The sequence below is a fragment of the Notamacropus eugenii genome, chromosome 1, assembly GCF_028372415.1.
Source record: "Notamacropus eugenii isolate mMacEug1 chromosome 1, mMacEug1.pri_v2, whole genome shotgun sequence".
NCBI lineage: Eukaryota > Metazoa > Chordata > Mammalia > Diprotodontia > Macropodidae > Notamacropus > Notamacropus eugenii.
In genome coordinates this window covers 279,920,976-279,934,368 of record NC_092872.1, presented here as the reverse complement: position 1 = coordinate 279,934,368, position 13,393 = coordinate 279,920,976, and the positions used below count along the sequence as shown (strand labels likewise).

Below are 13,393 nucleotides of genomic sequence, written 5' to 3'. Positions count from 1 at the left end.
CCTCTAGCTTTTCACTATCTTCCTGAAATGTGGTATCCCTAATGGATCATGATATTCTATATGAGGCTTGATCTTATTTCTCTAACTTTTATCTGCATCTATAGTTTACTCCTTTGACTATTGAATAGAGCAATCCCATGCAATAGTCTCTTTTTTCACCAGTCACTAGAGAATCAAATACTCCTCTCCTTTTCCTTTGACATGCAGGAAGAGCTCTTGACTTGTAACAATTGATTTTGTTTCAAATCATTTCTCTTACCTGAGTTTCTTCATGCAAAGGCAAGAGCTCCAGGTCCCAGGACTGATATAAATTAGAGAATTTAACCTGACACTTATTATACCTGAATGAGGGCCATTTGTTTTTCCATGTGGAATTCTGTTAATTTTAAGTATGTAACCATCTTGAGTTATAGCTTCATACTCTTCACTTGGATAGCCCCAGTAGGAAATCAGCTGACTCTAGAGGGAAAAAAGCAAATCCTTTGTTATCACTACAATTTTGAAATTTCATTTGGCATCACATGTAACAAATAAACAATAATTACACATTCAAACAATAAACAATAACAACAATAACAAATAAACATCAATTACACATCTGGCTAGTTAATAAACTCCAAAACATTGGAGACCATCAATAGTCACATGACCAGCTTCAATCTATTTTTGCTGATACTATAAACTACTCACAACATTCAAATGTGCTTCTGGGTTGTCTGGACGGACCTCTGCAAACCAACAATGGACATTCCCAGTGACGTGAAAGACACATGCCATGGCTAAAACCCACCACATTTTGTACCTGCATGAAATAGGGACGTGATCAGAGTGCTTTCTATCAGAGAAAGTTTTATCAAGTCAGTGTTACAGTTAATGCCTACTTTTTACCTCTTGCTACAGGATAATCATCAAATTGACACTACTAAAGTTTCAGGAAAAAGCTTGTCCATCTCTGCCTTGACAGTTCCACTCACTATCCTTAGATCTACCTAAACTAGTCTCTCTGGAAGCCACTCTGCTCTCTGTGCTGATTCCCCCATGAATCTCCTTGAAGGAAGGAATAGTCTGAGTTTTGTACATTAATGGCACAATTCCTAGCACATGGTAAATGCTTAATATATGTTTTTCATTCCTCTCTAGGCTGCACTCCTGACTCCTCCCAGACTTTCTATACCATAGTCCAAAAATTTCTTCATTCTGGAGACCCACCCACCCCTGGAATTGACCCATTGGAAGTACCCTCTACCCCTGTGGCTTTTCCCTCTTATTTACAGATTTCCTTCCAGAAGCTCCATTTTAAGGAGGAGGCCCAGGCCATCCATGTCTTCATCCCTTTCCAGACTGAATTCCTGACTCTCTTGAACATTCCCTTAAATCTCCTATTAAGGGATATCATCATCTTCCCTCCCCTTTTAGCTCCCTTCTCTGCATTGTCTTCACCTCTTGAAATGTAAGTTGTGTGCAGACACTGTCCCTGTTGTTTTTATTTATTTCTATCAACAGTGCTCTGCACAATGATTGGCACATCATCAGTACTTAATCAACGCTTGTTCACTTGACTTTTTCATTCATTTCATTCAGCTATCAGCAAATATCATTTCTGTTCCCAGCCCATTTTCTCTGAAGCATGTTTCAATGGAAAGAACACTAGCTCTGCAGAGGACTTGGGTTCAAATTCTGTCTCTGATACTACTATCTGTATGACCTTGTGCAAGTCACTTAACATCCCTATACCTCCATTTCTACATCTATAAAATGAGCGGGCTGGATTGACTTGCCCCTGAGGTCCCTTTAAGTATCAGCTGAATAGGCTCTGAATAGGCTTCTCAGCCATATGACTCAGTGAGCTTTCTGTCCAACCAATACAGCCCTGGTGCTGCTTCCTTTACTTGGTATTCTCTGACACAACACACACATCCCTGACCAATGACCACCAGGTTCCATCTTCATTCCCTGTACACATTAGTACCCCTACCTCCTCATGAACTTATAGTATCCTACCTACCAGAAGGGAAATTCCTTTTCCCTACCAACCCCAGCTAGGAAATGCAATAGATAGAGTGCTGGGCCTTGAGTCAAGAAGACCTGAGTTCAAATCCAACCTCTGACACTTACTAGCTGTGTGACCCTGGGCAAATCACTCAACCTCTATCTGCCTCAGTTTCTGCAACTGTAAAATGAAGATAATCCTAGCACCTTTCTCCCAGGGCTGTTGTGAAGATCAAATGGGATTATCTTTGTAAAGTGTTTAGCACATAGTGCCTGACACATAGCAGGTGTTTAATAAATGCCTGTCTCCTACTTGAAAGTGAACTCATTTTTTCCTATTTCTGAATGAAACAGTAGTGAACTATCAAATCACCTTTTAAAAATAATCACTCACATGATTGCTTCCCCTCTACTAATCACTAATGGAGAGCTAAGAGTGGACTACCCCAAACAAAGGCACTCTGAGAGTATATCTCTATCCTTAAAATTCCTCTATATAATATTATTGTGTACATAATGTAAGAATGAGTATTATTGTATCTTGTTTTGCTTCCACAAATGTTCTTGAAAAATAGCAAAATTCCTAGGCTGATGGGAGCTTGCGATTAGATAAGCATGCATAAGTTGTTTTGCAAAGATAAGGGTCTATCACATCTTGGCCTTAAGGAAAAACTAGAAGTGGGGCGTGACCAACAGCTCAGACCCTAGAGGTCATGTCCTGGTCACAAGTATCCTCACTATCATGCCTGTGTAATTTGCATAAGGAGGAAATGTAGGGAAATAAAGAATGTAACCCTGAAAAATTTGAACTAACCCTAACTCTAATAGGGATGACAGAACTGTGTAACCTCATTCCTGCTTCTGCATCAGTGTGGGTCTTCTTAGTGAGAACAACATCCACTTCCTCTGGAGAAGTAACTCTGTCTCTGAATTCTTTCAGTGAGAATGGGTCTATCACATGGGTCTCCCAGAGGGCACACTTCCAGGAAAGTAAAGGGCAGCAGCAACTCATCCCAGGCTAACTCCCTGACCTTGCATGGGAAGTTCTGTGATCTCCAAACTGTTTCTCACGATAACCACTCAATCAAGAAACATTGATTAAATTCTTACTATATGTCAGGCACTGTGCCAAAGACTGGGTCTACTCTATACAGTAAAATAAAGCTGATCTCTGACCTTAGGAAGCTTGAAGTCTAATAAGGCGATTTGGAAATTAATAAATTTCTTTGACCAAGATTTGTCAGTTCATTATCACATATCCCAAGAACCTCATTGAAATAAGCTCACCTAACATTATAATATTCATTCTCTCATTATTTGTTAACCAATCAGAGTTGATTGCCACTCTCAGGATCAAACACCCTTCCAAGGGCATATAAGTGTTGAGTAGTTTCCATGAATGGTCTTTGGTATTAGAGAGTGTCACTGATACATTTTATTGGTAATATGCTAGCATCATTTACAAAATGATTTATTACCCAGATATTACGTCTCTAAAACTTTTTAAATATCATAAAGGTAGTAGGAGACAAAAGGAATAACACATACACAGCTTCCTTCATACACCAAACATTCAATAATAATCTGTTTTTTCTGTCCCTTTTTAGTGTTTCATCTAACCACAAGTGACTTACATGCCCATAAAGTCATCTGGTTGGTCGTCCTGCCTAGAGTTTTTACCAACTCAAAGCCAACTTCCATTCTACTCCCTAGATGACTTTTCTAAAATAAAGGGTTTGATCATGTCACCTCCCTGCTCAGTGAGGCCCTAATAACTTCTCTTCATCTTCAGGATCGTATATAACTTCTTCTGTTTGGCATTAAAAGCACTTCAGAACTTGGTCCTATGAGAAACAAGCTCACTTTTAAAAAGAATAATGCTTATTGTGAAGCCAGGAAAGTTTTATTTTATCTATTTTACATTTATTTCCCTAAATGAATGGGTAGTTCCCAAATGGAGTATGCTTGCTTCAGACAAATGCAAGGCTTAAATTCCAATTTAAATTTCCCACCTGTCTCCCATTGACTAGGAACTTCACAGTTCACAGCCTATTTGTAAGACACCTAAACCCCACTCCCACATAGGTCTATTTTCCTCCTTACATTTCTCATTTTCTACAAGTATAAATTCTTTTAAAGGAATTCCCTAAATTGATAAAAGGCCAAGGCCAGGATGCTTTACTTCCTTCACTATTAGCATAAGAAGAGTCCTAACATTCAAAATGGGGTTGTGGAATGAAATTCTCCTCTAGCCTTTGGAATTGTAGATTATATCTAAAGTACAAGGAAAGACCTTTAGATATTCTAATAAGCAGGCACCCACATCCTTGTGGAGTGAAGTGTTAATCAATATTCCCAAGACTTTCCTTTTAATCCATTTGTTTCCCTGCCTTCCCCAGCAAATACAAGATTTCTGGTATATTACATATTTTCTTGTGGAAAGAGAAGTTCATTTCATCTCTTACAGTCCCTTCTTACCTTTCTAGTCTTCTTACACTTTATTCTCTTTCACATACTTAACAATCCACCTATACTAGTATATTTGCAGTTCATCAAACATAAGATTATGTCTACTGTCTTTGTACTGGTTCTCCACCTTGCCTGGTATATCAAGCATGCCCCTTCCCCCATATCTGGGACTCCTTTGAAAACCCAGCTATTATCCTGACTCCTCAAGGGGGGCAGCCTGCTCCAGTGCCTCATTCCAACCCCCAGCTACTAGTGCCTTCCCCTATAACATCACCTGGACTCTACTCTATAGATCTATCTTTCTTGTTTCTAGTTATTTCCATGAGGTCTCCCCCACAAGAATGTTAACTCCTGGAAGGCAGGTACTGTTTCTACTTTCCTTTCTATCCCTAGCACTTAGATTCACTCTTGGCTGGTAGTAAACACTTAAATGCATGTCCTAAGGTAAAGTTTAATAGATGTGAATGTAAAGTCCCATACCTGTGTACAAAGAGTCAACTATAAGAATTTAAAGTGGGAAAGATATGGTTAGATGACTTCTTCATCCACCCTACTCCATCTCTAATCTCCCAAGAAGCAACAGGTGCTATTTCTGCCCAATCACAGAGGGGAAGAGAATGAACAACAACAACAAAAAAAAAATGCATGGGATAAAATGTTTTGGGTGCTTTTGATGGGGTACAGGCTCTGGAAACCCACTTGAACTCTCCTTGAATCTTTCCACTTGATCTGGCATTTGCCTGAGGTTATAATCCCCTTAGCTGGGCTTTCATTATCACTATGCCCAGTTCTATTACCCTTAACTTATCCCAAGCCTTCATTGTCTGTTACTTCCAGATTATCTCTGGCTATTTCTCACCCTTGATTCTATCTAAAACCCCTCCTCTAGTCACCCCAGACTACTGGCTACTCCTATCAAGCTCTTCCCTGGACCCCTCCTCCATTCACCCCAGACTACTTGGCCAATCCTAGATCCCTTCCAGTCTTTCTGTATATAATATCCATCTTGGCCTCCATGAAGCTCCTCACATTCAATCTGGCCTGCTTACATTAGCTTTACAAATGTTCAGATTCCTTAAGGGTCCGACCAGTATGGCAGATTTTTAATAAACTGTTTTTCTTTGGCTGAAACAAGGCTTGGATTGAATGAATTTGGGCAGGACTCACGTCTTGCTACTTTTGGGCTCTAGGATCCCTAAACCTCAACACTTTCAGAACCAAAACCAATAGGGAGTCCTTTACTGGGGCTAGCAGAAAGGGAAAATAAAAAACTATTTGGAGCAAGTCTACTTTTTCCAGGGACTACTCATGGAAAGTACCTGGGTCAAGCACACAAATAATCAGTGACCTTGTGAGGAGGCTCAGACCACCCAGCATCTCAGCTTCAAGGGTCTGTGCACCAGTAAAGAGGAATAGACCAAAGAAAAAAGTGAAAGTGATGACAATACATGTAAAAGGCTGAAACACCAAAAGTATATATATATTTTTTAAAGTATCAAGAATAGCCCAGCATACAAGCTGAGGAATACACGGAGAGAATTCTAAAAACAGAAGGACTATTGAACAAAACTTTAAAAAGAAACCATAGGGCTTTAAACAAATACTATAATATTAAGAAAAGTAACTAAATATTTTCTGACAAAAAATAGAATGTTGTGGCTTGCTCAGAGACCATGGACCAACAGGAAAATAAACAAACAAATAAATACAGAATAATTTTTAAAAGAAATAAAAAAATATAAAAATTAAGAAGGAATTTTGATCATAACTTAGAGTTTTCAATGCAGAAATTAGAGGTCACAATACAGAATTTAAACACACAATTTGTAGAGTAAGAAAAATGGAATATCCAAATATGGAAGCATATAAATATGAAAACAATAGGTACAAAACACAAATTTACTAAATTGGGGGATACTTGTCCAAAGAGAAGCAAAATGTAAGTCCTAAATTCTACAAAAGTCAATTTGACTCACCTTGAAGGCAAGAACAGATAATTTAAAGATCATAAGTGTTCAAAAAGAACATCATAAATATAAAGAAAAAATCTAAATATCACAATTCAGAAATCATATATGAAAACAGTATAGAATTTTTGAATACAGATAACAGACAATCAATAACATCTACAGACTGCCAACAAAAAAAGATAAGTAGTCTTACAATTCAAAATCCAGACATACAGAAACTAAATTAAAATTTTCATTGACAAAAGGTGTGCAAGGAGCCAAGAAAAAGATCTTTAAATATAGTGGAAATGCAGTTCAAGTATCACAGGATTATTCTGAAGCTACAATAGATAAAAGAGTATAATGGGAAAATATGTGAAATTTAAAAGAATCTTTTGATGGGATTACAGAGTGCGTCACTTTAAGTTTCAGTGCGATGCAATAGCTGACTACATATTTGAAAAGCTGACAGGCAGAAGAGAGATTATACATGGACTGTTCTACCCAAGGGGGCAGAACTAGAAATAACAGGTGAGAGTAGCAAAGAAGAAAATGTAAACTTGATATCAGGAAAACTAGGATGACAATCAAAGATATCCTAACCTGAAACAGGTTGATTTGAGAGACGCTTGATTTTCCCTGTCTGGTGAGAGTAAGGACTAGGTAATTACTTCTCAGATATGGTTTAGTAGAGGTTTTAGGGGATGTGGGTTGGATTATAAAGCTACTGAGATTTCTTCCAACTCTAATAACCTCTTTAAAAAAAATGCCTCAATGGTTGGAGAAACCAAGTTTACTAAAAAAAAAAAATAATAGAAAGATAACAATCAAACTTTACGCCAGACTTTTTTACATAGGCAAGAAGTTTGTGAGTTTATTATTTCCAAAGTGTCTTCTTTAGGAAAGCATTTTTGCTACCTGTTGAAAGAGGATGTTTCACAAACTTAGTGTACAACTTTTCACTTTACTACACAATCCCAGAAATTAAGAACTTAAGGAGATGGAAAAAAAGAACTCTTTTGAGATGTAATTAACCCAAATCTAACTAACTTAACAGGTACATAAATTGATTTTTAAAATCCACTTGAAAGTTGAGGATGTCCTCCCTACAAAAGAATTACATATTACTATTACCTGTATTATCCTGATACTGGAACAACTGAACTACAAAATTCAGAAAGCTTCACTTATTGTTTTCCAGGAATCTTCCCTCTGGCTCAGGTCAGTGATTGTGCTCAATTCTTTCTCTGTCCTTATTTATACTTAAATTTCCTATAACTATACAATATAAATCATCTATATTCCCAGAGTTCCAATATTTGTTCAGTTATTAAAAGACAGAAATCATAAATCACATATTGTGTAAGTACTTAAATCATAGTAGATGATTTAATAAGGCCAGCTCCAATCCCATTCCTCTAAAGTAAAAGCCCTTCAATTATTTTTGTCATAGACTCTTTTGACAATTTGATAAAATAACTATTAGAGACACACTTGATACACAAAAAGATGTCAACAAAAATTTATTAAAGTAGACTTCAGAGGAGCGAGGGCCTTCTACATTCATTCCCTTGAGTGAACAGTTAGCTTCCAGTAAGGCTGCAGGAAGACTACAATATGTTCAGATCAATGGAAGTTTCTTATAGTGTCTCAAATTTTGGACTTAGTGCCTCACCATCCCCTAGCCATGTGACTTCATGTTCTCCTCTTTGATAGGCTCTCCCTAAAATGGCTCATCAAACCTGCACACAAGTTTCTGACTTCTACCTGACTGGGCTAGGTCACAACCCTGATCACCCAAAACTGTGGAAACGGAATTTCCCTGTTTCCCACTCCTCCCTTTTTCTCTTTATTAAAATTTCTGTTTCCATACCTAAATCCAATCAATACCTCCTCACTTTCTTTCTCCTTTGAAGTATTCCCTTCATCTATCTCCCCTTTATATAAATATGGGAAGGGAGTAAAGTTAACTGACACATTGACAAATTACAATTTGTCAAATCTGTACTTTCACAAGCACAGATACAGAGACTCAGAAGAAAAATGCACATCAACTAATTGTCCTTATAGAAGTTCTATCTCATACAGCATTCTGGGGAGGAACATCATCTGATGCAGTTTTCTGGTCTGGATGCTCATTCAAGCTGTCTTCAGCCCAGCATCTCAGAGTCTTCTTCTCTTTATCTTCTTGTAGAAATCTAGATGTCCACTCTCCTACAAAACTGTACAATTTTATATTACATTCCTAAGTTTTATACTCTTATCACTCTTACAAGTTCAAAATTGAAACTTTGGTCAATTATCATGTTTAAAAAATTCACATTGGGGCGGAGCCAAGATGGCAGACTAGAAATACACATGCAGGGTCTCCCCACACAGCCCACAAAATACCTGTAGAGAGGGACTCTGAACAAATTCTGGAGCAGCAGAAGTGGAGAACAACAGAGTGGAGGAGATTTCCAGCCTAGAGTGACCTGAAAGGCACATGGGAAAGGTCGGTTGCACTGGACACAGAGTGGAGCCCAGCCCAGCCTTGGCTGCACAGCATAATGAGACTCTGGGAGGAGCACACCTCAGGGGGCGGAATCTCCAGTCGCAGCAGCGGGTCCTCAGATCCCTCAACCCACAGGCGCCAAAGGTCAGTGACGGGGTTTTATCAGCTGTCCCGGAATGGCAAAGGGCCTTCCCATAGGTCCGGCAGCAGGCAGCAGCCACAGAGGCTGCACAGCAGCCTGTACAGACCCTCCATTGTTGAAGCATAAAAACCCTTGGGAGCACTGAAGATCTGAGTCTCACCTCAGCCCTGGGCAGAGGCCCTGGCCGAAGCTGGTCTTTGTCTCACATTGAATGGCAGCCCTCCCCATCAGTTTACCTGAAAATCAGCCCCCAGTGCTGACTTGGTGGAACTGGAGGCCAGGTGACTGTGGAGAGGTACCTGCTAAGATTCTGGGCACAAAAATACCTCTCTGCGTCCAGACCAGTACATGCTTGATTGTGCCACTTTGGAGGAACTGAGATCTTACGGATTCCTAGAGTATACCTTACTCTTGACAAAGGACCCAAAAGTCAAGTAACTGGTTGGGAAAATGCGCAAAAAAGGGAAAAGAAATAAGATCATAGAAGGTTACTTTCTTGGTGAACAGATATCTCCTCCCATCCTTTCAGATGAGGAAGAACAAGGCTTACCATCAGGGAAAGACATAAAAGTCAAGGTTTCCGTATGCCAAACATCCAAAATAAATATTCAATGGGCTCAGGCCATGAAGAGCTCAGAAAGGATTTTGAAAATCAAGTTGGAGAGGTGGAGGAAAAACTGGGAAGAGAAATGAGAGAGATGCAAGAAAAGCATGAAAAGCAGGTCAACACCTTGCTAAAGGAGACCCCAAAAAATGCTGAAGAAAATAACACCTTGAAAAAGAGGCTAACTCAATTGGCAAAAGAGGTTCAAAAAGCCAATGAGGAGAAGAATGTTTTCAAAAGCAGAATTAGCCAAATGGAAAAGGAGGTTCAAAAGCTCACTGAAGAAAATAGTTCTTTCAAAATTAGAATGGAACAGATGGAGGCTAATGACTTTATGAGAAACCAAGAAATCACAAAACAAAACCAAAAGAATGAAAAAAATGGAACATAATGTGAAATATCTCATTGGAAAAACAACTGACCTGGAAAATAGATTCAGGAGAGACAATTTAAAAATTATGGGACTACCTGAAAGCCATGATCAAAAAAAGAGCCTAGACACCATCTTTCATGAAATTATCAAGGAAAACTACCCTGATATTCTAGAACCAGAGGGCAAAATAAGTATTCAAGGAATCCACTGATCACTACCTGAAAGAGATCTAAAAAGAGAAACTCCTAGGAACATTGTGGCCAAATTCCAGATTTCCCTGGTCAAGGAGAAAATATTGCAAGCAGCTAGAAAGAAACAATTCAAGTATTGTGGAAATACAATCAGGATAACACAAGATCTAGCAGCTTCTACATTAAGGGATCGAAGGGCATGGAATGTCATATTCCAGAAGTTAAAGGAACTAGGACTAAAACCAAGAATCACCTACCCAGCAAAACTGAGTATAATACTTCAGGGGAAAAAATTGGTCTTTCAATGAAATAGAGGACTTTCAAGCATTCTTGATGAAAGACCAGAGCTGAAAAGAAAATTTGACTTTCAAACACAAGAATGAAGAGAAACATGAAAAGGTAAACAACAAAGAGAAGTCATAAGGGACTTACTAAAGTTGAACTGTTTACATTCCTACATGGAAAGACAATATTTGTAACTCTTGAAACTTTTCAGTATCTGGGTAGTTGGTGGGATTACACACACACTCACACACACTCACACACACGCACACACACAGCACAGAGTGAATGGAATAGGATGGGATCATATCTTAAAAAAATGAAATTAATCAGTGAGAGAGAAATATATTGGGAGGAGAAAGGGAGAAATGGAATGGGGCAAATTATCTCTCATAAAAGAGGCAGGCAAAAGACTTTTCAGTGGAGGGAAAAAGTGGGGAGGTGAGAGAAAAAACATGAAGCTTACTCTCATCAAATTCCACTAAAGGAAGGAATAAAATGCACACACATTTTGGGATGAAAACCTATCTTACAATACAGGAAAGTGGGGGAGAAGGGGATAAGCAGGGTGGGGGGGATGGTGAAAGGGAGGGCAGTGGGAGGAGGGAGCAATTTGAAGTCAACACTCTTGGGGAGGGACAGGATCAAAAGAGAGAATAGAAGCAACGGGGGGCAGGATAGGATGGAGGGAAATATAGTTAGTCTTACACAACATGACTAATATGGAAGTCATTTGCAAAACTACACAGATATGGCCTATATTGAATTGTTTGCCTTCCCAAAGGGAATGGGTGGGGAGGGAGGGATGAAGAGAAGTTAGAAGTCAAAGTTTTAGGAACAACTGTCGAGTATTGTTCTTGCTACTAGGAAATAAGAAATACATGTAATGGGGTATAGAACGTTATCTGGCCCTACAGGACAAAAGAGAAGATGGGGACAAGGGAAGGTAGGGATGTTAGAAGAGAAGACAGATTGGTGATAGGGGCAATCAGAATGCTTGGCATTTTGGGGTGGGGGGAGGGGAGAAATGGGGAGAAAATTTGGAACCCAAAATTTTGTGAAAATGAATGTTAAAAGTTAAATAAATAAATTTAAAAATAAAACAAAACAAAACAATAAATAAATAAATAAATGAAATTCACATTAGAACCCAGTTTTTACAATTTACATTAATTCATTATTCATTTCCCCCATCAGGATGATGAAATTTCACTAAGGAATTAATAACAGGTTCCAGTGCGTACATAAATACAATAGGTAATCATTTTTAATACAGTACAGATCATGTCATAAAACAATTTCAACTTCTGGTCATGTGATGCTTCTTTTACATTTACAAAGCATTTACAAGACAGACCACAAACCATTCTTCTTTTAACATTAACCAACTAAGACTAAATACTAACTTCACAAGTCCTTGATCTGATTGTCTCCATACTATTACTAAGAATTAAAGGACCCTAACTCATTACAGTTGGTCTAAAATCCTAAGGCTAATAGAATAATTTTTCCATTGTAGGAAATTGCCACTAAGAATAGGGACATTTCAGGGAAACAACATCTCCCTAACTTCATGTCAATTCCACGCATAAGTAGATTGTCAACCGCATTTAGTCAGGCTTAAAGGCTGCCAGGTATGAGTGGGGAAACTGAATGAAGAGAATCCTACCTCAGTTCCGGCTAAACATTGTTCTCCCAGCCCTCCCATGAGATCACCATTTTCATACCAGCATCTCACAGGTTCACTGGCATCATTGATCAGTGGCTCAGACAGTCTTTCTTCTATCCACACTCAGAGTTAGACTCAGAAAAACAGTCAGTTAATAGTCCCACGAAATCTTAAAATAGCAAACTCCAATAATCAGTTTCAGATATGACTGTAATTTCACATTGGCTGAGGAACATCTTCTAAAGAAATTCTGAAGTAGCTTGCACAACTTTCTATACTTGTTCTAGTTTCTGATTAAATAACAATCATAAAATAAAATTTATCATTAAAGCTATGTTATTGCTCTAATAGATTCATATCAATTTCCCAAACTTCTCTATCCCTTTCTAACCATGCTCAGTCTAAAAGAATGAGTTATACAAATGATAAGTTTGAATATTAACTTCAACTTATGTTCATGAAATGATTTCAGATCAAAACAGAAACATTTAACTTCTCCACCAATGCAAAATATTACCAGAGGTTACTTGCCTCTAATAAATTACACTGAAAATTTTTCCCAAACTGAAGATGTCTCTGATTTAGTCTCAGTAATTTGATTCAGTCAATTGTATTTACCCAACTGTTCTTACATCATGTTGTAATATGTAAAGACCTTATTCCAAGTCAGGACCATTGTGTCTTAGCCCAATAGAGTTTTAGTCCCATTTGTCTAAAAGGGCCCTGGAAAAACTCACCTTCAAAGCTCTTTGGATTTCTCTACTTCATCTGACTGTGTTGAGGTCCATAACCTTTTCCCTATCACTATGCCCAAATCTCTGTTCTATTTTCTACCCTTGATCTTATCAGTCCAGATCTCCAGGTTATTGGCCACTCCCATCAAGACCCTTCCTGGAACCCCCAGACCACCTGCGGTCACCCCTGAACTCCTTCTTTAGTCCCTCTGTAGATAAGGTACATTTTGTTTCCATGAAAGTGCTCTCTCTATCTGACCCACTTACATTACCATTACAAATGCTTAGGTTCCCTAAAAGTCAACCCAATATTGAGAAACCTTAACAAACTTTGACCTTCTTTAGCTGAAAGAAAGCTTGGGTTGAATTAATTTAGCAGGACCCAGTGTGTCACTATTTTTGGGTCCCAAGCACCCCGAACCTCAACAATTCCATACAATTATAGTTAACTTTAAATCCTAGCCTTGTTCTATGGGACAGTGATTCAACATCACGTT

The 13,393-nt window shown here is 38.4% G+C and overlaps 1 protein-coding gene across 6 annotated transcripts in view; it reads right to left on the bottom strand.

Moving 5' to 3' along the window:
- Positions 1-13,393, bottom strand: part of LOC140517580 (gastric triacylglycerol lipase-like) — a 109,701-nt gene that overhangs the window by 24,743 nt on the left and 71,565 nt on the right. For 4 of the 6 annotated variants that reach the window (XM_072628952.1, XM_072628953.1, XM_072628954.1 and 1 more), the window contains 2 exons: positions 691-802; positions 342-459 (listed from right to left, as the gene is read on the bottom strand). In XM_072628952.1, the coding sequence (XP_072485053.1) occupies positions 342-459; positions 691-795 (223 nt within the window). In that variant the 5' untranslated portion in view covers positions 796-802. Of the gene's footprint in view, positions 1-341; positions 460-690; positions 803-8,798; positions 8,882-13,393 lie in introns of all 6 variants that reach the window. The other 2 variants (XM_072628956.1, XM_072628951.1) reach the window with 1 other exon arrangement.